The 23,683-nt window shown below is 42.8% G+C and overlaps 1 protein-coding gene across 11 annotated transcripts in view; it reads left to right on the top strand.

Annotated features, from left to right (window-relative positions):
* The first annotated feature begins 7,141 nt into the window (after positions 1 to 7,141).
* Positions 7,142 to 23,683, top strand: part of PROM1 (prominin 1) — a 145,901-nt gene continuing 129,359 nt past the window's right edge. For 3 of the 11 annotated variants that reach the window (XM_072620315.1, XM_072620317.1, XM_072620316.1), the window contains exons 1-3: positions 7,142 to 7,810; positions 14,874 to 14,978; positions 17,703 to 18,165. In XM_072620315.1, coding sequence (XP_072476416.1) covers positions 17,943 to 18,165 — 223 coding nt within the window. In that variant the 5' untranslated portion in view covers positions 7,142 to 7,810; positions 14,874 to 14,978; positions 17,703 to 17,942. Of the gene's footprint in view, positions 7,811 to 8,382; positions 8,763 to 8,797; positions 9,119 to 14,873; positions 14,979 to 17,702; positions 18,166 to 18,201; positions 18,387 to 23,683 lie in introns of those variants that run through there. The other 8 variants (XM_072620309.1, XM_072620311.1, XM_072620310.1 and 5 more) reach the window with 8 other exon arrangements.

Raw genomic sequence — 23,683 nt, 5'->3', positions numbered from 1 at the left:
ACTTTCAAGAAAGCTGGGAATTCTAAAAGATAGAGAAGAGTGAGTAAAGTTGGAAAGTAGTATTGGTATAGTTGACACCTGAAAATATCACTGAATTTTACAGTGAACTCCAATTTCCATATGAGAGAATAAAGTTAAAAGTGATTTCCTTTGCCTTTCTGATTTTGCCTTTCACTGGTGCTGTCAAAAAAAAATGTGACATGGGTTTGGATTTTCTTTTTCTCCCGTCATCAAATGTACCATGCATAAATGCACTAACTATATGCATTACCTGAAGCTCTTAATACATGAAAGAATTATTACTTTGCTATCTGGCTATTGAATTACAGAAATATTATTCTTGTCAATAAAGCCTATGGGCAGAGAAAGAAAAATAACATTAACAGGAAATTGAGATGAGACATTTACAAGAGACGTCATAAGCACTTGTACCTACTGTGACCTGTTTTTTATGGAACATCTCCACCCACCCACACCCACCATATTAAAAGCCAATTTTGCTATTTTCAAATAGGGAAGACATGCTTAAAGGTTTATGGTTAGGTTTGGTTTTTTGATGCTTACATGTTTTTGAGACAGATGTGCTATGTCCAGATGATAACACTTTGGTTGTAAGAGTAGGAAAGCATTACCACAAAATTAAAAAATAATAGAATTGAGGGACCTCAAAAGGCATCTAATCTAACTTATATCCAAAAAAAAAGGAATGCCCAATATAACTTGTTCACCAGATAGTCATCTGAAAATCTCTAAAGAAAGGAAAGTCACTATCTCCAGAGGCAACCCATTACATTTTTGGATAGGTCTAATTGCTAGGAAGAAGCAAGTAGATGGCTCAGTGGATAGACAGAGCACTGGACCTAAAGTCAGGAAGATAGGAGCTCAAATCCAACCTCAGATATTCACTGTGACTGTTAAGGCAAGTCATGTAACCCTGTTTGCCTTAATTTCCCTCATCTGTAAAATGAGCTGGAGAATGAAATGGCAGACTACTCTAGTACCTTTGCCAAGAAAACCCCAAATAGGGTCACAAAGAGTCAGATATGACTGAACACAATTGCTAAAAAATTTTTCCCAATATCTAAATTTTCCCAGATCTAAATTTGACTCTTTGCATTATCCACCTGAATTTTCTCCAGGTTAACTAAACATGCTTGGTTGCTTCAACTGGTCCTCATCTGACATGGTTGTCCTGATCTTTACCCAAACATATCTTATTGGTTAGAAAGTATTTCTTATGGAAACAATGCCTTTTGTAACAAAAATCAATTTCTCACAACTCTTCCTCTCTGTCTCATGCCATTTTGTTTAATGGAGTGTATCAAAAAGAGGGTAACCAGGATGTTAATGAGGGTCTCAAATCCATTTCACTCCAATTCATTTGTAAGACAAGACATCATACTTTCTACATCTTCGGTCCTCTTTGAGAATAAAGGAGGAACACTAAATCAATTTCATAACAAGAACTGTTGAATATAATACTAATAAGAGCTAGCATTTCTATAGTGCCTTAAGGTTTTGCAAAGCATTTGCAAATGTTCCTTCACTTTGTGCTCACAAGAACTCTGTAGTTACATGCTATTATTATCCCCATTTTATAGATGGGGAAACTAAGGCAGACAGGGGGCAAATGACTTGCATACGGTCATGCAGTTAGTGTGTCTGAGGCAAGATTGGAATTTAGGTCTTTCCAACTCCAGGACTGGTGCTCTATCCAATGAGTCACCTGGCTACCTGTTAAAGAAACTAGGGATGTTTAATATGGAGAAGAGAAGACTTAGGATATGTATAGTAACTGAATTGGTAGATATGTTCAAATATCTGTAGTGCCATCATATGAAAAGGGATGAGATTTTTTCTGCAAGACTCCATAAGGAAGAATCAGTAGCAGTGGACAGAAATTGATGAGGCAGATTGAGCTCTCCTGTGAGACAAATTTCCTAACGAATATATGTTTCCAGAGTGGAAAGGGCTGTCTCACTGGGCAGAGGTTTTCCTTTCATGTAAGTCTTCCAACAAAGGCTGGATGATTACTTGTTAGGTAACTATAGAAGTCACCCTCTTTTAGCTATTCTTTGGGCTGGATAGCCTCTGTCGAACTCTGAAATTGTGCAAATACAAAGTCCTCTGGCTCTCAAAACCCTTCACAGCATAGTCTCCCCCAACTTCCAATTTTCCTATACCTTACAGTTCCCCAACATACTCTTCAGTCTGGTGACATTGGCCTCCTTTTTATTCTGTGAGAAAAATATTCCATCTCCTAACTCTGGGCATTTTCATAGGTTGTTCTCCATGCCTGGAGGTAATGGGAGTTAAAAATCTTCTCTACCTATTGATAGACCTCAGGTGGGGCTACTGAGGGAGGCTTGATTAGGGGAGGCTTGTTTCCTATGAAAGCCCACACTTTTTGCTGATTACTATGGAGGCACTGGGTTACAGCGGGTCTGAAAAGCATATATATATATATATACTCTGAAATGAAGTTTTACTTTGGGGCTCCATTTTTGAAGAAGGTTCATGTACCAGGTGAGACTCTGGGCAGCTGTTTTAAGAAGCTGTTTGAAAACCCATCTGTTGGTGTTTCTCTCTCTGGTATTGATGTATATATTGCTTATGGTCAGACAACTGGAAGCCCTGTCTGTATTTTCTCTGTTGGTATGGTAATTAAAATAAGATTGCTTACCCTTCTCAAAGTTACTTTTCTTTTAGAAAAGCAGATCTAAGAACCTGTGCTTCAGGCCTTCCTCTGTATGCTGTGGTGCTTGCTGATACACTGGAATGATCTTCCTCATCTCTTCCTACCTTCCCTAGGTTCCCTCGAGTTCCAGTTAAGGGCTCATCTTCTAAAGGAAGCTTTTTCCAGTCCCTTTTAATTTTAATGTTTTCTCTTTGGTAATCATCTCCAATTGATCTACAACGTAGCTGGTTTGTATGTAGGTTTTTGCACATCATCTCCTTCCATTAGATGGTGAGTTTTTTTTAGGAAAGGAATTGTCTTTTGCCCTTTTTGGTACCCCCAGCTTAGCACAGTGTCTGGAACTTAGTAAATGCTTTAAAATGTTTATTGGCTGATTAATGAATGCTTAATATTCAAATTCTGGTTTAAGAAAGGCAGATGTAATGATTTCCATGATATTTGACTATGTGTTATTTGGTTGTTCACTCTCAAAGACAACCAATGACATCTTGAGTAACCAAAGGCAAAACAAATGTTTAGAAGACTGTACATGGCCCCAGATGCAGTTGGTGACCTTGGCCTTTCTAAATTAAAGTCCTTCCCAGGTCTGAGTTTGTCTGAGGCCACACCAATTCGATGACTAAGGGCCAGGTAAGAATTGAGATCAAAGAGGGCCTAATTTACCATTCCAAAGATAGGAGGGGAAGATTCTTAGAGTTTGGCCAGAAAACAAAACAATTGCTATTTTTGCTAAGCAATCAAAACCTAAACAATGAACCCCAGAGGCTTCTCTGGCCCTATTATTGGCCAATCAATGAAAGCCAGAATGATACAGGTTTAAAGACTAGTCAAGTAGCTCCATGTAAATACAAAGCTCTTTATCTGTATATAAAAAAATCTGCAACATGATGTAGTGCTAACATTTAAATAGTGAGTAAAGTGTCCCTTTAGAATCTTAATATCTTTGAAGGGTATTAAGAGATTAAATAAGAAAAACAATATTTTGGGGTTCTGAAGATTTGTATGGAGAACTAGAAGGGAGAGCAAAAGAAAGAATAAAGTCTTTAGCACAGAGTAAGCAATATGTAAATTCTAGTTATTATTATTATTACAAAAATCTTCAGTTTGTTTAAAGCCTTTTGCCATATGGTTCTCACCTACCTTTCTAGTCTTGTTTCAAATTATTCCCTTTGATGCATACTCCTTTCAAGTCTTACTGACCTGCTAAAACTTCCCCATGCATAACAATATATCTCTTGCCTCTGCTTTTGGATGAGTGCTCCCTCTAGTCAGAAAAGTGTACCTTTCAAAGCCAAGCTCAAGTACCATCTCCTACCAGAGGCCTTTCCTTTCCTGACTACCTCCGTTATACCTCTCTCTCTCTCTTCTACTGCTTAGTGCTGATGTATATGATATATACATGTTTGATCTTCTATGTAGAACATAAGCTTCCTGAGGTCAGGGATGATTTCACAGTGGTCTTGAAATAAATTGAATTAAAAAAATTTTTTTTTGTCTATACTTGTTATATAATTGATGTTAAGACCTCCCAGAGTGGAAATTCCTTCTACCAATCAAATGAGATAATATTTGTAAAGCATTTAGCATAGTTCCTGGCATATAGTAGGTGTTATATAAACTTATTTACTTATTTACTCTTTATTTATACTGTTTACTATTGATTTATTTACTCTGTAGTCCGAGAGATTGTTACTTGCTCAGCATCACAGTCAGTAAATGTAAGAGAGAGAACTTCAATTCTGATTTTCCTTGAGTTAAGGCCATCTGTCTATCGATCATGTTATGCTTCCTTTCTGCCTCACCCTTAGTAGGTGCTTAATAAATGTTTGCTGAATTTTGCCAGGAATAAAAATGAAGACCTTCCACTTAAGTTTCTATGTAGACTATAAATAGAACTGAAATGGTGACCTCATATTTTATTCTAATGATTTGCTTTGGTGGAAAATGATAATATACCCTTAAACCACACCTACGAAGCCATGGACAAGTCAGATAAGAGTTTTAGGAATCTTGGAGTCATTATTGTGGGTACTTTCTCTTCTCCTACAGATTGCCACCTATCTGTTGGCATAGACTTCCAAAACCCTAGGTGGCCAGGACAAGCTGAAGCATTGTAAGAAGACTTCAGAGGAGGGGTTGCTTTAGGTAACTGTGATTGGTTTGGTTCATGGGATCTTAGATTTAAAACTAGAGGAGGATCTCAGAGGCTCTCTGGTCTAACACCCTCTTTTCAAAGATGAATAACTGCAGAGAGGTTACTGCCTTGCCCAGGATCACAAAGGTAGAAAACTACAGAAGCCGTTCCAGCCAATCAGTGCTGGACTTTTTCTATTACGCTGTGATGTGGAAAAATTTTGGAATAGCATCAGGGCCTAGAAGGACTTTATCATATTGCACATGCAGCATTAATACCATTGTTGTGGTCTCAGATGTTAAGAACCCCAAAATGGAAGGGCAAAGCAGGTCTGCCTGGAAAGAATTTGACCACTCAAACCTTTTCAGTCAGAGACAAGGTTTATTGTGTCACCAATAGAAACTGAGGAGATTTTAACGATTTGAACAATTTTATGGGGGCAAATTAAGTCACTTTGATTATGGGAAGATCTGGATGGGATTAAGGAGTGGCAAGTATCCTGGATGGGGCCAAGAAAAGACTATGAGGGTCACAATGAAAGGGCAGTTAAAAGGATTATTGACTGGAAAGAGCTGGGTGCCTCAGGAAAATACCAGAGATATGGGTTCAGGGGCTGAGTTGTATGGGAAAGTTTCAGGGGTCCAGGTCCCATTCCCAACCCTTCTCTAGCTAGGTGGTAAAGTGAACAGGGTGCCTCTCCTAGAGTCAAGAAGACTCAGAAGCTCACAAGCTCATGGACTGTGTGACCCCAGGTGTGACCCTATTTGCCTCAGTTTTCTCATCTGTAAAATGAAGTGGAGAAGGAAATGGCAAACCAGTCCAGTATCTTTGCCAAGAAAACTTTAAACAAGGTGATGAAGAGTCAGAAGTGACTGAACAACTACCCAGCTGGCCAGAGTCTTTTGCTCCTGTCCCAATTTGTTTATATTTTCATTTTGTTTGCTTTTGGTCCGGAATTCAAATCAGTTTAGAGAGCTCCCAGTGTGAAAACTCCCACTTAGAATTCTTCTGTAACCTATAGTTTTTGGGAGTTGCCTGAGGTTAGGTGACTTGCATAACATCGATAGTACATGTTAGATGCATAACTTAAACTCACGTCTCCTGAAACCAACAGCATTAAGCCAGGCTGCCTCTATTGATTAGTTAATAATAATAAATCACATGGATTTGTGATTCAAGGTTTGCAAAGCCCCTTCCTCACCACATTGCATAGAACTAGGTCTAGACATTATCTTCACCCATCTTTTGCAACCTCAAATACTCATATTAGACACAGCCCCATTTCCAGTAAGCTCCTAATCTCATGGTCCTGATCTTTATCAACATTTAATTAAACTTTATGTATTTGTCCAAAAGGTAGACAGTACTGGCTGTGTTTGAGATGTGTGATTTGGTGTGAAGGAGAGAGAGTAAAATACTTCCCTCAAGGCATAAATCAAATCCTACCAGGAAGTTTCCCTTCCTCTAGCCAGGCTCTCCTCCCAGATCAAATTAACTAGTAATTACTTATCTACTAAAAGTTGTATTATTCAACTCAAAAGTTAGCTTCTCGAAGCCATTTTGTTCTAATACATTCCAGTGCCAAGCACAGGGCCTTAATACATATATTACTGAATGAGATTTAAAAAAGGAAAGGGATAAAAAAAGCAAAGGTGGTAAATGAGAAGCTGAATCCTCCCCTGCAGCAGTCACCCCCCTCAGATCCCAGATCCTGGTCACAGATATGGCGGTTATCCCTTACCACTTCAGGGAAACTGGCCACCTTTTCGAAAAGGCAAAGTTACCCAGAAGAGACGCGTTCGTTTCTAAACGTCATCCAAGGAGATAAATGTGTAGCAGTTGCAAATGAGAAAGCCAAGGTGCCGGGAGTGCAAAGATAATTAGATTTAGAATTGGAGGACACAGGTTTGAATCCTGGGCTCGGGAAATTATTAAGGATTTCAAAACTTTGGGCTCACAGGCAAACTCTGCTTTTGTCCTTTACAAGGTCCTGCCCCTACCCGGAAGTTGTGTGAGAGATAAGAGAGACTCAGACAGAAAGGCCAAGAACCTGCTTAGTGAGATTTCACTTTTTGTAGAGTTCTTGGGAAGCCCCAGGGCACTATTGCGAACTGGGACTAGAACAGTCCGGTCTCCCAAATGCCCAAGCTAGTTTAGGGCTGCACATTCCGTAATACATGTACTATAAAAGGCACCACCGTGCCAGAACCCCTCTGGAGGAGCACATTTTCTGCTTTCCCCAACCTAGCTCTCTACCGGGGGTCTTTACAAGGGCATGCATCTAGGGGGTTGGGGTTGGGGGTGGGGGGAGAAGGGAAGGAGAGAATATTTTCCTGCAAATTCAAAATTCTGCAGCACTTGATAACCGCCCCACCCCACTCCAATCACGACTTGAGCACCACTTTGAGAACTCAACAGGTCCCCCGGTTTCTTGGATGTTCCGATGGAGGTGGGCAGCAAAGCTACGTGCCCCCCTCCCAGTTGGGGGTAGAGGCTGGCGGGGGTGCTTTTCTACTTTAGGAGGTTCGTACAAAGTAGAAAAGCCCCCTTTCTCTCTCCCCCAGGAGTCTGAGCCGGGTTCCCTGCACCCTGCACTGGCTGGTACTCGGTCGGAGGCGGGGGCCGCGTGCGAGTGCAGAGGAGGGGAGGGGTCTCCGGAACCCCAGCTGGTGGTCCCCTGAAATAGGAGGCCGGGTTCCGTGACTCATAAATCATTCATGAGCCGGGGCTTCGAGGGTTGCGGAGCACCGAGCCAGTGAGGAAGGCTGGTTTGTGTGCGGGAGGAGAGACTACGCTCTGCGCGGAGAGGGAAAAGGAGCAGGAGAAGGCGGCAGCTGGGGCAGCAGCTGGTGCTGCTGGCGGGCAGCGGGGGCCCACGAAGTAGCCCGGTCCCTGGCCGCGGGTGTAGCCCTCCAACTGGGTGTTAAGGAGATCTGCTAGGAGAGAGGAGAGAAGCAGCTGCGAGCAGCTGCTGGGAGGTGAGTACCCTCCCCTTTGGCTCCTCTTTCCAGTAGCTGGGAAAATACCTATGAAAAGGGGGGAGGGAAGAGGGAATTGGGGGAGACTGCGTGCACTTGGAAGTCAAGGGAAGTGATGATCTGGGGGAAGTGGGGAGGGAATGGAGTAGAGCTCCCCTTTCCCCCCTTGTATCTAGTGTTAGGAGCATCTGGCAGGAGCTCCGGTAGGGAGAATGGGGTTGCGGGCAGAAAGAGGCATTCGGGAGGTGGAGGCAGGGCAAGCTGGGGCGAGGACGCTGGGAATTGGGGCTGGGGGGGGGGGGGGCGCGAGCAGGGAGCAAACTTTTGACTTTGGCTGTAATTTTCCAGCGGCGCAGATTAAGGGTTTTCGCTTTACAGTAGGGGAAGAGACGTGAGGGAGAAGAGGTCCATGTTGGGGCTGAGTTGGAGAAATAGAGGGGACTCATCCCCGACCTCCACCCCCGTGTTGTGACTTTATCCGAGGTCCTTAGGGAACTCGGGACTCGCCTTCTGGGAAGCTGAGACTTGTAGGGAGGGCAGCTAGGAGTGGGGGGCATGATGGGAGAAGGGCTTGGTTAAGGACACTAAGGTGGAAGATGGGCATCTCCTTCAGGACGAGGATTCCTCTAGGAATCTGCATGGATCTTCCCTCCCGCTTTGCTCCCCCGCTGGGAAGGTGCGGAGATGATGCGTTACCTAGTTTGCAGGAAGGGAGAAGCAGAAATAGCCTGCGGAGGGGTCACAGGAGCTCTCCATGGTCGCCCCCACCTCTTCCACTCCCTCCCCACGCCCCCACCCCACCCCCGGGATTTCGGCCGGAGGCATCTTGCTGCTTATATCCTCGGGAGATCGCGAGGAGCCTTCTTAAACTGGGACCCTGCGGGGGAGGAGGAAAGGGAAAGCTGGAAGCTTTCGATCTTTCGCTTGGTGTTAGCGCCGGCTTGGCCCACAGGTAGAGGGTGGCGATGGGATGAGGGAAGGGCTCAGGGGCGAGCGGATTGGGGCACCGACCCGCCGAGAGCCCGGCCTTGGTCCCTAGACACTGGCCCCGGACAACAAAGGACAGAAGAGGGAGAGAGGTGGAGCTTGGTTTCAGCCTGGGAGTTTAGGCGCCTTTGACCGCCCCCTCCAGAAACCCTCCCAGTCCGGGTTGGGCTCAGCCCAGTCCCGCTCCTGGGGAAGCGGGGACGGTGCAGGAGGTAGAGTCCTGGGTGTGGGGGCTCCGGATGCCGGGATACCTCCCCGGCCTGACCAGGCTGCTGCGAGGTTACGCTCTCTCCTGCGCGAGTTCCCGTCAAGTTACTTCGGGTAACCTCCACGCGCCCCTTCCCCAACGCCCCCTCCCTTTCAGCTGCTAAATTCCTGGAGTCTGGCCCCCTCTGCCCCGACTCCTTTCCTCGGCTTCTTTGAAACTCCTTTTGTATTCCGCTGCTTTGGGGCACCGGAGCCACGGAGGGGGTTTGGAGGCGGCGGCCAGGGTTGAGCGGGTGGGCTCTGCTGGCCGCCTCGGGAATACCTAAAAAGAGAGAGGGGGTGGGGAGAAAGCCCTCCTTCTCTGCTTGTGACCATCGGTTGCTATAGGGAGAGGTTTGGGGTCTGACTCACAGACAACATGAATCTTTTCCATTGGGACCGTTCCACCGGTGTAGGGGACTCCTCTTAAGGGCCAGATAATTGATTTTTTTTTTTTAAGGCATTGAAGTGTCAAATAGGGATTACTAGGATTCTTCTGTTCTTCCCCCCCCACTCCCCCCAACCTCTCCTTGTAGTCTAAGTGAAAAAGCCTTGTGGTTCTGCATACATACAGAGAGAAGTCTGTCTATAGTGGAAAGCAGTACACTGGATTTAGAGGAGACAAGGGCCTGGGGATTTTAGGATTTATAGCTGAAGGGACCTTATAGAGATAATCCAACCTATCCCTCCTCATTTTACAAATGAGAAACTGAACCCCAACAAATGTATAAGGCTTGGTAAAGATGACAAGGTATTAACTGTCTCAGCCAGGTTAGGAACTGAGACCCTCTGATTTTAAATCCACCGTTATTTAGGTACAAAGAACCATGAATTTAGTCAAAGTCTTATTTTTAGATGCCCAGATGAACTTCATTTATGTTCTTTTTGAGACAGGTTTTTTTTTTTGAATGGAGGATCTCTTGCACCTTATAATCATACCTCCAAGGTTAGTTCTAACCCAGACCTTGGGGCTACCCAGCTGGATCACCCCTGGACAAATTAATGTAAGCTCCTGGGGACTTAGTGTCTTCATCTATAAGATGAGGGGCTTGAATTGGCTGGTTTCCCTTCTAGCTTCCAAATTCTCTATTCTTTCTCCCAAAACCCTTCCAGAGTCTCTCCTCTACTTATCCCCAGAAAGCCCAGCCAGAGAACTGAAATTAGGCCAAGTAGCAAAGATAGAGATCATCTGAAAGCAGTAAGGATTATTTGAAGGGCCTTCATATGGAAGAGGGAGCAGAGGGATTCTGTTGGGCCCACATGAGTAATGAGTAGAAGTCCCCAAAACCTTGGGAACAATTAAAGCTATCCAACAGAGAAGGCAGTGGTTTCATCATTGGGGAAGCTGAATCTATATTACCACTTGTTAGGTATGGGCAGCTAGGTGGTGCAGTGGGTAGAGCACCAGTGTAGGAGTCAGGAGGACCTGAGTTCAAATTTCACCTCAGATACTTGACACTCACTAGCTACATGACCTTGGGCAAGTCACTTAACCCCAATTGCCTCATCCTGGGTCATCTCCAGTCATCCTCGTGAATATCTGGTCACTGGATTCAAATGGCTGTGGAGAAGTGAGGCTGGTGACCTGCACAGCCCTCCCTCACTCAAAACAAAGTCATGGCATTATTTCTCTGATGGCATGGTCTTCTTTGGCAACGAAGGATGAACACACCTACTTGTCAGGCATGTTATCCTGAGAAATGCCTTTTGGATATGAGTTGGACTAAATGGTGGTTGGGGTTCCTTTGAACTGAAATGATGTGTGTCAGCCCTATGAGATTTTATTGTACTTATGCCTGGTTCCCTGTGTTCATACCTCTTCCTCTTTTCTTCCAACCTAATAATTCAGAACCCTAAGCAAGATTATCTTTCAAATAAATCACTTCAGTGGTTCTCTGTAGATATCCTGCCCCAAGGCATGATAATATGGGATAGTCACTGAGGGAGCTGTTGGAAGAACTGAGAGCAGTCACAAAAATATCTGCTCTAAAGCTGTCATTAAAACTCTAGTACTGCTTTAAATCTAGTGTGGATCATAATTTGAAAGCTTAGCTGTGCACAGAACGCTATTGTGGGATACCCAGAAGAATTAACATACCCACCCTGACTGAAGTTCTTAATCTGATTTGGAAGATAAAATAAGACATAAGAATATTAATGCGAAAAAGGCTAGCCATTAGCAGAAGGGTGAAGCAACCTTACTCTTTTCCTTTCTGGTTGGGTCTTTTCTCTCTCCTGAGGGGCAATGAGTATTAGACTTGATTTGGATAACCAGGATTCAGGTCTTTGCCCTAGAGCAGGGGTGGGGAACCTTCAGTGGCTGCAGGTTTCCCCCCGCCCAGAGTTTAACTTGTTGGCCTTGGGCCAGTGGCTCTCCCTAAGCATCAGTTTCCTCATTTGTAAAATGGAGTTTCAAATTGGATAGTCCTTACTGTCACTTCCATCTCTAAGTTACTGATTTTTTAAATTCTTCAACTGTAGTACCACATCTCTAAAACTATTTACCCCAAGGAGCCACTGTTGTCATCTTTTCCCTCTGCTTTTACACACAGGATTCAAAGACCTGTAATCTTTATGCTACTGAAACCAGGTTCCACTAGCTGAATTTGCTTTTAGCCCATGAATCTGGTGCCTGAAATTTAGAAAGAATTGCCACCACTGGATGGTGGTGACATCTTTTAGCTCATGATGTAGCCAGTTCGGTTTCACAGTTCTCTCCCAAGTAGCAGGGTGGTACAGGAAACAAATTTTAAAAAGACTAATGCTCAGTAAGTCTGGAAAGCCAGGATGGAGTTATGTACCTACTAAATACAAGATGCTGTACATAGAGGTGAGGCTTTGTGGCAACACCAAGTCCTTTCTGAATTTTTAGTGTCTCCCAAGGGGGTGCTATATGGTTGATGACTTTTTGAGGGATGCTCTCCAGGTGGTGCTATAAAGTGGGATGACTTTGGGGAGGGGGGTTGTTCCCTGTGGATAGGAGAGGGTCATGGAAGAAGGGAGGAGAAATCCTTTATATTTTCTGTTGGGTTAAATGTAACTTCACCTGTATTTAATGTTTTGTTAACCTGGGTGTTTGGATAGGAGGTGAACGTCCTCATCTTATTGGGAAGACTCAAAACATTAACCAAATTCTGATACTTCCCAAGGAAGCCCCTGAGTGGGAGTATATACCGTAATAATAATTATATACCATATAATAAGAAGCCTCCAAGTCCAAGATCTTTGTGAACACGAGTGTTAGTAGTGAATCACAGGATGTAATCCTAAGGCTGTACCCTAGTTCATTTTACTTTCCTGGAACTGAACAGATTGAACTAAACCTAAGTGGCCTTGCATCTGCTTTCTGTTGCCCTTACACATCATGAATTTCCTAATTGGGCAGGTCATGACTTGGATTATTTAGCATCCTACATCTCATGTTATTTTCTGCCAGTTAGTGAAAAGGAAGTAAGCTTTATCTACCAGCAAAGCATATAGTGTCTTATTCCACCCTGGGCCAATCACACATTTATTAATTACCTACCATGTGCTAGGCCTGGAGGATACAAAGACAGAGAGGAAATGGCTCCTATTTCCAAAGAGCTTACCTCCTGTTGTGAGGAGGATAAGTACACAGAAGCAAAGTACAAATGTATACAAAGTAATTTTGTGGGGTATTTGCTGCTGTTGGGGGTGTCAAGATCAGCCCTGGGAAGGAGCTGAATCTTGAAGGACAATAGGGGTTCTGCTAATCAGAGGTAAATTGGGTGTCTGGTCCAGATATGGGGGGCAGCTGGGTAAAGGACTGAGGAAGAAGACATAATGTTAGGTGCCAGGATTAGCCAGGATGTTAGTTTGACTGGAATGTAGAGAGTGCAGGAAAGTAAGGCACAGTCTTCTGGGAGAGGTAGCCTGGGCTCAGATTGTAAGGTCTGTAAATGCCAAATAGAAGAATTTTTGTGCCATAGATCTATTTAGGCAACAGTGGAAGCCTCTAGGCCTTTTTGAGCAAGGAAGTGACATGGTCAGACTTGGGATTTCAGAATATTTCTTTGACAGCTCTGTGATGGAAAGAGTGGACAGGGGAGAGACTGGAGAAGGGAGAACAGTTAGGAAGCTATCGTAATAAACCTAAGGGAAGGGTGATCAGTCCTTGAACTTGGGTGACTGTGTTACAAGAGGTAAGGCTGGTGGTAGAATCTCCAAGACTTGGCAATGGAGAGGGAAGAGGTGAGGATGACTCCTGGCTTACAAATGTAGGTGATAGAAAGTACAATGGTGCCCTCAAAAGAAAGAGCGGAGGTAGGAGGATATAGAGGGTTTGGGAGAAGTAGGAGGATATAGAGGGTTTGGGAGAAGAGATAAAGAGTTCTTTTTTGGGTGTGATATACAATGGAATAAGCCAGGTCAGGCTCAGGAATCGGGGCCTGTATTCTGGTACTATTTATTCTCTTTGTGATTTTGAGAAAGTCTCTTACCCTCCCTAGGCTTCAGTTTCCTCATCTGCAGAATGAAGCTTTTGAAGCAGAAGACCTCTTCATGCCCCCTTTGGCTTGAGATCCGTGATTCTCAGCTGAATCCTGTGGCTGGGACATCCACTTGGAGATAGCTAGGCAGTTGATGATGAAGGACTGGAGTTGGGAGAGAAACTAGGGATGTGTATAGAGATCTAATAAGAGTTGCCTACGTAGAGATGCTACCTGAAAGTGGGAGAGAGGCATAGGGCAAGAGAGGCAGAGGGGAAGAGAGTGAGAGAGGAGAGAGGCAGAGGGGAAGAGAAGTTCACACAGGAGATAAGACAAAGGTGATGATCTAACAAAAGAGATCTAGGAGAAGTTAGATAGGGAGGAGGACCAAGAGAGGGAGCAGGGTGTCTTGAAAAACCTAGAAAGCAGAGATTGTCCAGGGGGAAGGGATATCTGCAATACTATATGCTGCTGAGAGGTCAGGAAGCATGAGACCTGAGAAGTGATCATCTGGCAATTAAGAGATCACTGGTCATCTTGGAGGGAATGGTTTTAGTTGAGTGATGAGTCTGGAAGCTAGAAGGCGAGAAGTGAGAGGGAGGTGAGAAAGGTCAGGTAGAAGGTATAGACATCTTTTTCTGGAAGACTGGTTATGGAAGAAAGATGTGGATGAAATGGACCATAGCTGTATGTTGTAAATTTAGGGGAACTGTATCCTCTTCCCATCAAATATCTCCTCAGAAACAGTAACTTTGAGGTCAAAGAAATGGAATCTGTGTATTATGTTGATTCTATTTAAAAAGATAGGACTCCACTCTGGTCCTCTTAAATGGTCTAAGATTATAACTAGAGATCTCTTACCCAAGATAGTCTGACATGTACTACAGGGGAACCTTTAGGATGACACCAAGGTTCTACAGTTCAGACATTCTCCACCACCTGCCCAAACCCCCAATCATCTGACAGTCTATCTTTCCTCTACCTTTGAAATAAAGAATATCACTGAGCAGCCTGACAGTCTACCCACCCCACAGCTATGTCATTTCAGTCATGTTCCACTCTTTAGGACCCCATTTGGGGTTTTCTTGGCAAAGATGCTGGAGGGGTTTGTCATTTCCTTCTCCAGCTCATTTTACAGATGAGGAAACTGAGGCAAACAGTTAAATGACTTGCCCAGGATCACATAACATCTGTCTGAAGCTAGATTTGAAATCAGGAAGGTGAGTCTTCCTGACCCCAGGCCCTGAATTTTATCCATTGAGCTACCTACCTGCCCCTAAACCTATGTAAAACCCAATGTGTGCATATCTCTTTCCTGCAGAGTTGCTAGCCACCTATCAACTACCCATTAGCTGATGCTAATTAAATTTTTTGTCTTCTAGCCTTGCCTCTTGATTTACTGACCTCCAGTCTAAAAGACCTAGGCAGGAGGAATAAGTCTTCAGGAAGATCTTAGGATCTCTCATCTGAAGAATTTCCCAACTAAGGTGAGGTGTAAGACAAACAATTGGACGGATAGGGGATTCAAATGAAAGTCTTTTTAAAGGATGGAGATCTCGGCATATTTGTGAGCCATTTGATAAAGATTCCATGAATAATGAGAGGTTAAAAATTAGAGAGAGGGGATGATCGAAAGAGCATGGTACAGAATCGGATCAAAAGGATGACATGTAAATGGTATTGGCACAGAAAAGGTCCACCTTCCCCAAGAGAGGAACAGAGAAAGAGGTGTGTGTGGAGGGTGATGTGAAGTGATTTGAAATATAAAATTGGGGAATAAATGAAGCTTTCAAAACTTGGCCTCATTTTTTACAATAAAGTATGAGATGAAGTCATTTGCTGAGAGAGAATAATTTAGGTGTTTGGGAGTTGGGGGTGGGGTTGAGGGAGAGGAAGGAAAGGTTTAGAACTATCACTGAGGCTCGTGTGATTGAGTCAATCAGAGAAGAGGAAAAGTAATTTTGTGTACCAGTGAGAACAGATAACAAATTTATAGTGGATGGATCCAGTTAGCATTCTTCTCTGGCTTCCTCCATTAGTCTTTAGAATCTGGGAAGAGGAGCAGAAAAGGCATATGGTAGGTGGGAGTATTCCAGACTTGGGGTTTGAAAAGGTTTGAGTAGAAATAGGACAAGGTAGCAAGTGTCTTAACGAGAGAAGACAGTGTGTTGTTAAACTAGGGTCAAGATTTCAAAGGGAAGAAAGTGAGGCTAGAGCAGAGGTGATGGTTTGGGAAAACCAGACAAGGGTTGGACTAACTTGGAAGGTGAGGTACGGACTGAGAATAGGTTTAGGAAGTGTGAGCCACAGGGACAGATGGAAGGATAAGAAATTGTGGTGTTACTTACATCTTACTTATAAATTGTGAAGGTGGGAGCGTTTAGGACAAGATGAAAGGTATGAGCATCTCTGTATGTGAGCAAGTGAAGGTATAACTCATGGAAGTTAGGGTGAATAGGCTAAGAAGGAGAAGACTGGAGGCAATAACACAATGTAAATTGAAGTACCCCGGTATAAAGAGGCAGAGAAGAAGGCTGAGCCAAGTACTGAATTCCTTGAGAAAGGAGAATGACTGACTTAAAGACTGATAGGAAAGAGCCACCAGGACCTGGATAGAATGATTCTGTGATCCTCAAAAGATTAAAAGACTGCTGATGGAAGGTGAGAAAGGGAGAATGTGGAAGTGACACTGAGGAACAGGACACATGCTTCTTCCTCTTCTGGGACCAGTATGATGATGAGGAGGGGAAGCTTGGGTATAAAACAAAAGTCATTGCACCCAATGGGATCCTCAAATATAGCAACTTTGAAACATTAGCTTTTCCACTTACTATTTGAAAGGACCTTGATCTTAGTTTCCATCATCCACAAATTAATGAAGGGACTAGATGATCCCTGAGATCCCCTTCAACTCTAAAATCATATGAACATTTGAATGGCTTTAACTGGGCTTACTATTAAATGTGACATTGTATGAAAGCCAGATTTCCCCTTAATAATTAGGACATTTCAATAGGAAAAGACTAGAAAAGCATTTGCTAAATAATACTAATTATGTCTTAGTTTTTTGTGTGCCCTATATTTTCTTTCTTTCTTTTTTTTAAAAAGAATGGGGGTTACGGGGACCGCAAAAACCTGAGCAGCCTAAGCAACTCTGGACCCCTGTGAGCTGGCCCCTCATTTGACCTGCCTGGTTTCCTAGGAAATAGAACGTACATAGAAGATAGATTTGGAAACTGAGAAGTCGTAATAATGGGAAATACTTACCCAAATCCAGTGGCCCTTCTGCCTGCAGCAAGGGAGCCTGCACCCTTCAGAATCCTAGAAGAAAGGCATGGCCAGAGCATATTGTATGACTTCTTAACATTCCCAGAATAGACTCACAGAATATTAGAGGCAGGGCTGGAAGGAGCTTTAGAGATCATCCTAGTTCAACCTTATCATTTTACAGATGAAGGAGATGATTTTTTCTTCAAGGATCTGAGTTCTCACCCCGCTTCCAGCGCTCCTCTTCCTCTCCTCAGCATCATTACAAACTCCTGTTTGATTTCTAATGTAAAAGCATCCTGATTTTGATAGCTAGGACAGACATTTGTTAAGTGCTTTCTATGTGCCAGGTACTGGGCTGAGTGCTGGGGGATCAAATAAAAGCCAATCCCCCTGCCCTCTAGAAGATTATATTCTAATGGGAGAACCAACCAAAGGAGATGTCTGGGAATTGGCATAAAGGTCTGGTTCTGGGCAAGATAAGGCAAAAGCTTATCTCAGAGCACACATCCCAGGGGTAGGGTCGAAGGTTCTGGTGGTGGGGAGATCAGTATGATACCTGGGTCCTCTGGTGGATAATAGGCTGGACTTGGAGTCAGGAAAACCTGGCTCCATTCCTTTCTCTCACACACTAGGTCTGTGTGACCCTGAAGTGAATCTTTTGTAAACTGAGGCTACTGATAAAGGCACCTATTTCTAGGAATTGTTTGTAAGGCTCCCGAGTCTTAGTAAATCACCTGCCCAACATTAAAGCCTTTGGAAATATGAGCTATTGTTATTAATGGTTACCTTACTGGAATCTGATGTGCATTCTTGTACTTTAGGTGGGGGTTTCTAATTGCAACCTCACCTTTTCCTGGAGTTGCTCCTTGAGGGGAAGGTATGAGTTGTTCTAAAAGGGGAGGGTGTGGGTGTTAAGCCTTTTCTTTTAATCTCTTTGCCAGGGTTGGTGTCTCCACTCACTCCCAGACTAGACCTCCTCCCTCAGTTCAGAGCAGATGCCCACTTAATCCAGGGAGGAGGAGCCTCAGCCACCACAGAACGCTGATGAACACACCTGCTCATGTCATTGGCTTGCTTCACAGAAACCCATCTCTTCACCTGCGGGGAACATTTCCCAGCTTCAGAAGAAGAAGCAACTCTCTCGAAAACCCTCCCTCATGTTATCTGAATCTTGCTAAAAGATGGCTTTTGTCCTCTGCCTGCTGCTGTTGCTGATGCTGCTTGGAGGTCCCGTTTCAGAGGGGCAGTCTGTGCACCAGACAACAACTGGAACTTTGGATCTGGAGTACCTACCAGCTGGAAACTATGAGACCAACCTATACGTTGATTCTGGACCAATCGAAATTTTGTTTAGAATTGTCCGAGCCTTCCTTTTTGTGGTGCAGCCAAACCCTTTCCCTGAAGGTAAGTGAGACCAAACAAGTGTCACCTTTTGTTGGTGACCTTTTGTTGGTGACCTTTTGTTGTCACCTCTTGTGTCACCTTTTTTTCAATTCTCTCTATTGCCTAGTCTTTCTAAGTACCAGCACTGCAAGGAAGATGGAAGTGTTGATGGACCCGTGAAGTACCTTAGGAATTTGTCCACGAGACATTGAGGAAAGAAGTAGGATATTAAAATCAGAATGGTGGGTTGTTTGGGTTTTTTTTCCTAGTTGTCTTGGCTTTTTGTCAGGAAGCAAATTTATTGGAGGGTGGGGGAAGGCGTAGAAACTTAATGGATTTTCCTAAATGACTGAAAGTTTTACTGTTTTTAAAGGTGAACTCAGTAATGTTATGGTGCCAGCAGTTAAAATTTAACTCCTTGGAGCAAATGTTAGACTTTGCTTATGGCAAGCAGAGTCCAGGCCAAGCTCGTTTAGTTGTTCAAGTGTTAAATAGGATGCACAAGCATGGAGTTCTAAGAGTTTGGACTGTGGGGGAAGGGGTAGTCTAGTTAACTTGGGGTGTTTGCACAAGCCACAGTGGACACACTGAAACTTCACTTTATCATGGTCCTCTTCAAGAATGAAGGAAAGCAGTTAACCAACCGATGTACATGTTAGCTATGCCATGTGGGCATTTATATTTGTGGGGACGAGATTATAAAATAAAATAAAATAAAAGTGACCCTTCGGATTAGGTGTGAAATTTGCATATATTATTGTTTCACTTTCAGATTAGCTATCCATTTCCATTGAACTTAAAGGTTTCCTTGTAGTCATGGTGTGTTTTGTTTTTTTTAAAGCAGTTTTCTCTTCATTTGTGGAATTGCCCGTCATGCTGGATTATTTTGAAGGGTAGTCATTGATGTATGCTTTGAAAGGCATTTTCATTAAATTAGCAGGAATTTCCATTTTGAAAAAGTTATAATGCAGGTCAGCCACTTTTGATATGAGGCATGTGTGTATACAAATATATGTGTGTGTATATATATGTATATATATATATATATGTATATATATATATATACATATATATGCACTTAGTAAACTATCATTTGATATTCTTTTTTTTATGGAAAAGTTATAGTTTTATTTAATTGAAAGTCACTTTTTTCCATTTTGCATTTACAAACGTTTCCACTACTCTGGCCAGGCAGTGGAAATATTTTTGGATTCAACAAAATCTGTTCAGTAATCATAACAGTCAGTAATCATAATTTTAGTGCCTGCTGTGTCCAGAACCCCCAGGGGTTAGGTAGTGTATGTGTGTGTATTGCTGGGGATGGGGGGAATCGGGGGGCGTGGGGTGAGGGGGGAGGTGAGGGGGATGGGGGGTATCACTGCTTTGAAGATGAAGTGAAGGTTGGGAACACTTGTTATTCAAGATTTAGAGTTCTAGGGAAAAAAGGATCACTTTGAATCCAGTATCTATTTTTAATTGAAGAAAGTGGAGATTTTTTTCAAACATTTATGTTACTGCATTAATATTCAGATACAACACTAATCAGAAGAGGAAAAGGAAAACAGATTATGAACAAGAATAAAAATATATACATACTAATCATCATGTGCTAACAAGTTATTTCTGTCTAATTTCTCAACAGTTTTTAGTGTGAATATTGTGGATTAAGGAAATGTAGCCTCTACGTGGTCACTGTAATTTGTATCCCCTTCTTGAGGGGAAAATGCAGATGCTGGGAATTTGCTAATGGAGAAAATGCATTTGCTTTATTTGAGGTTTGTAGGGCTCCTCTCCCCCTCCCCCAGCACCGGTTCCTGTGTAGTATTCTTAGGCATATCTTGTAATTAGCTAATCCCATAATCTTTCTTTCCATATGTTGTTCCATTTTACTGTCTCTGTTTTTAATGGGAAGGCTACTTTGTAATTTGTTTTTTAAGAGTGTGCTGGTTTTTCGTTTTCAAGGAATGTGATAAAGCTAGAAGGCAGCTTTTGGCAGCCCATAAAGCTTTAGATGAACTCTGGAGTGTATATAACTCCAGACCTGCTGTTAATTAGACTGGGGCTTCAGAAGAATTTCAGCCTGACTATAATCTGTGAGCTTTGGCCTAGTTTGCTTCTTAATCTCCATCAATACTCTTGTCTTTCAGTTTCAAAGAAAGTGAGTCCCAAATGTTTTAGCAACAGACTAGATAGAAGACTGAGAGAAAAAAGTTTGCTGAGATTGTGTTGAATAACCTGTTACGGGAAGGATACTCACTTAATCAGTTGTTCCCTGATCCTTCTATGTAAACGTGGTACCTTCTGTAATCCTGTTGTACCAGGTTAATAAAGAAGGGGTAGAATGGTGTATTCCATAGTATGCTGGATTTAAGTTACTGCCCCACTCAATAAGCTTCAGTGTCTGGCTCACTATTGCCTCCCCAGATAAAATACTCAATTATTTGGTATTTAAGTACAGTCTTATTCCAACCTCTCTTTCTATATTACATTACTTCCTATCCATGCTATTTTCCAGCCAAACTGGCCTAGCTGCACCTGATAAATGTATTTTATCCCTTGCTAATTCCCCATGCCCGGAATGCACTCCTTCCTCTCCTCCACCTCCTTTAAGGCTCTTCTTAAGGGCTACCTTCCACATGAAGCCATTTCTGAACCACTTCCTTCCCAGATGTTTGGCCATCATTTCACTTAAGTCACAGTATATTTGCTGTGTGCAGATTTTGTATTTACTTAATTGTATGCCTCAGAAAGTAAGCTCTTTGACAAGAGGACTTTTTTCATTTTTTCTTTGTATTCTTGGTGTCTCGCCTATGGTCTGGAATGTAGGGGAATAAGTTAATTAGAAAGATACGGGTTCAAATCTTGCCTCTTACTTGTTGTGTGATTACCTGACAAATCATTTAAGCTTTCTCAGCCTCCTCAGTTTACTTATCTGTAATATGGAGATAATACCTATAGCGCCTTCCTCCTAGGGTTGCTGTGAGGCTCAAATGAGATAATAAGAAATAATGATCATGCTAGCTAATATTTATAGCATTGAAAGGTTTTAAATATCTCTCATTTTAATCATCAGAGCAATCCTAGGAAATAAGTGCTCTTATTCCCATTTTGCATATGAGGAAACAGAAGCTAAGGTCAAATGACTTGTCTATATGGAAACAAGTGTGAAATTTCTTTTTTTTCCTTTTTTGGGGAGGGGCAAGGCAGTTGGTCACACAACTAGAAATTCTGAAGCTGGATTTGAATTCCTTCTTACTCAAGGTCCATAGCTATCTACTATGCCACCTAGCTAGCTATATGTTGCTTTGCGAACTTTAAAGCCTGTAGTTCAGTTATTGCCTTAGAAAAATTCCCTGGGATAGTAAATGGTTAAGTAGTTTGCTCAGCCTCACAGGTGGGACTCCTGGTCTTCCTGGCTTTGAGGCAGGTACTCTATCCACTATGCTGGCTGGCAACTTTCTGAGGCTTTGGAAAAAGTCAGAGCAGCTACTGATCTGCATAGGCAGAGGACATTTCTGCACTGATGAACCCTCAAATCTAGTCCAAAAAAAAAAGTCAAGTCAGTGGCTAGACCTGATGTATATAGTTCTTTAAGCTTTTGTCAAGTGCTGTGCAAACATTTATCTCCCAGAATCACACAGCTGGAGAATTGTTGGGGACATTGGTCACCAAGTAGTCAAACGATGTGCCAAAAGCAGTACTCACGTTCCATTCAATGGAGAGAGTGCAAGAGAACTAGCAGCTCCCAAAGCGACTCATGCCAATTTCTGGACAATTCCAATTGTCAGAAAGCAGAAATAGGGAGGTGACAATTGCATTGTACTTTGCTCTCAGCAGACCTCATCTGGAGTATTGTGTTCATTTCCATATGCCATGGTTTATGAAAGGCATGATAAAATGCAGAGTATGTGGTTGGAGGGGCAGAGAATCAGGTTACTTTATTCTGTTTTATGTGAGGATCCATTGAAGGAGGTGTAGTATGCCTAAGAATACTACACAGGAACCAATTCTTGGGAGGAGGGGAGCCCTACAAACTTCAAATAAAGCAAATGCATTTTCTCCGTTCTTCTTATGAAGGAACTTTATAGCCTATTGGAAAGAAGACTCAGGGACACGAGAGCTGTGATCAAGTATTTGAAGGGCTGTCAGGTAGAACAGGGATTAAATTTAAATTAACATTAAAATTTAAAATGAAATTTAAAGTTTTTCAATTTGACCCTTATTGGGGCCAGGGCTTATGGGGCCACCTGTTGGAGAAATAGATGGGAATTATGAGGAAGAAAATTTGAGCTCAGTATCAGGAAAAACTTGTCAAAAATTAGAGCTGCCCCAAAGTGGAATGAGCTCCCCCAAGAGGGGATGGCCTCCTGTCCTTGGTCTTCAGGCAGAGACTGGATGACCACTTCTTGGGTATGTTCTAGTGGCATTTCCTTTCATGTTTGGTTTGGTTTGGACAAAGAGGTGGGCACCGAGTTCCCTTCCAACTCTCAGATTCCACGAAGTTTTCCCCAACATCCAGTCTAGCTTTATCATTTTGCAACTTCCAACCATTGTTGCTGGTTCAGCCCTCTGGGGCCCAACAAAAGAAGCCTAACTCCTCCATGCTACCGCCTTTGAAATTCTTGAACACCGCCATTAGGTCTTCCTCTTAAACCCTTGCTTTCTTCAGGTTAAACATCCCTGGTCCCTTCAGTTGACCTCCATGTTACAGACTTAGGTCTGTCTTGGGTCCTTTCCATCAAACTGTAATGCCCAGACCTGAACTGTTAAAGATGTGATGTGGGCACAGTGCAAAAGAATTCTTGCCTCCTCTTTTCTGAAAGTTATGCTTTTCTTAATGCAGCCCACACACTGTCTTCCATTAAAGCCCCCAGGTTTTTTCCAATAAACTGCTGTCTATAATCATGTGCCTCCTGCATGCTATACTTGTGAACCTGACATTTTGAACCTAAGTTAAAGACTTAACTGAGAGAGGAAATGATTTGCAACTTCACCTGAATGACTGAGAGCCCAGTCTACAGTATAGTGGTAGAATTAAGATTTCATATTCTAGCTGACTCCTAATCCAAGGCTTTTCCTAGTAGACAATGTTACCTCCAGGAGTACAGTAAGTTACTGTGGAAATGGTGAATATTATATAGTAACAGCCTGTACCACACAAAACAAGTCTGGATAACCATGAAATTGAATTGAGGTGATAGTGAAGAATTCTTCATAATCTAGGATCCTAAATACAGCCAGATCCTTTTCTTTGTCTCTTTGTTTCTCTCCTTTCTCCATTTCTACCTAATCCACTAATCTCACATATTTTATTTTATGCATTTAAAAACATTGTAGTCGTTCAGAGTCTTCATCAGACTTCAAGAGGGGTCCATGACACAGAAAAGGTTAAGAATTTCTGGCTAACAGGGTAAGGTTTTAAGTAGGGGTGTTAGAATAAAATACAGCCCCTGAACTTCCCTTATTTCCAAAACTGCTAGTTCCTTTTCTCCCCACCTCTCTACTACAGCTGTCTGTTGCAGGGACAGATGCAGTCTAA

The sequence above is a fragment of the Notamacropus eugenii genome, chromosome 6, assembly GCF_028372415.1.
Source record: "Notamacropus eugenii isolate mMacEug1 chromosome 6, mMacEug1.pri_v2, whole genome shotgun sequence".
Classification (NCBI taxonomy): Eukaryota; Metazoa; Chordata; class Mammalia; order Diprotodontia; family Macropodidae; genus Notamacropus; species Notamacropus eugenii.
The sequence above is the reverse complement of the archived record's forward strand: the minus strand, read 5'-3'. Positions and strand labels throughout refer to the sequence as shown.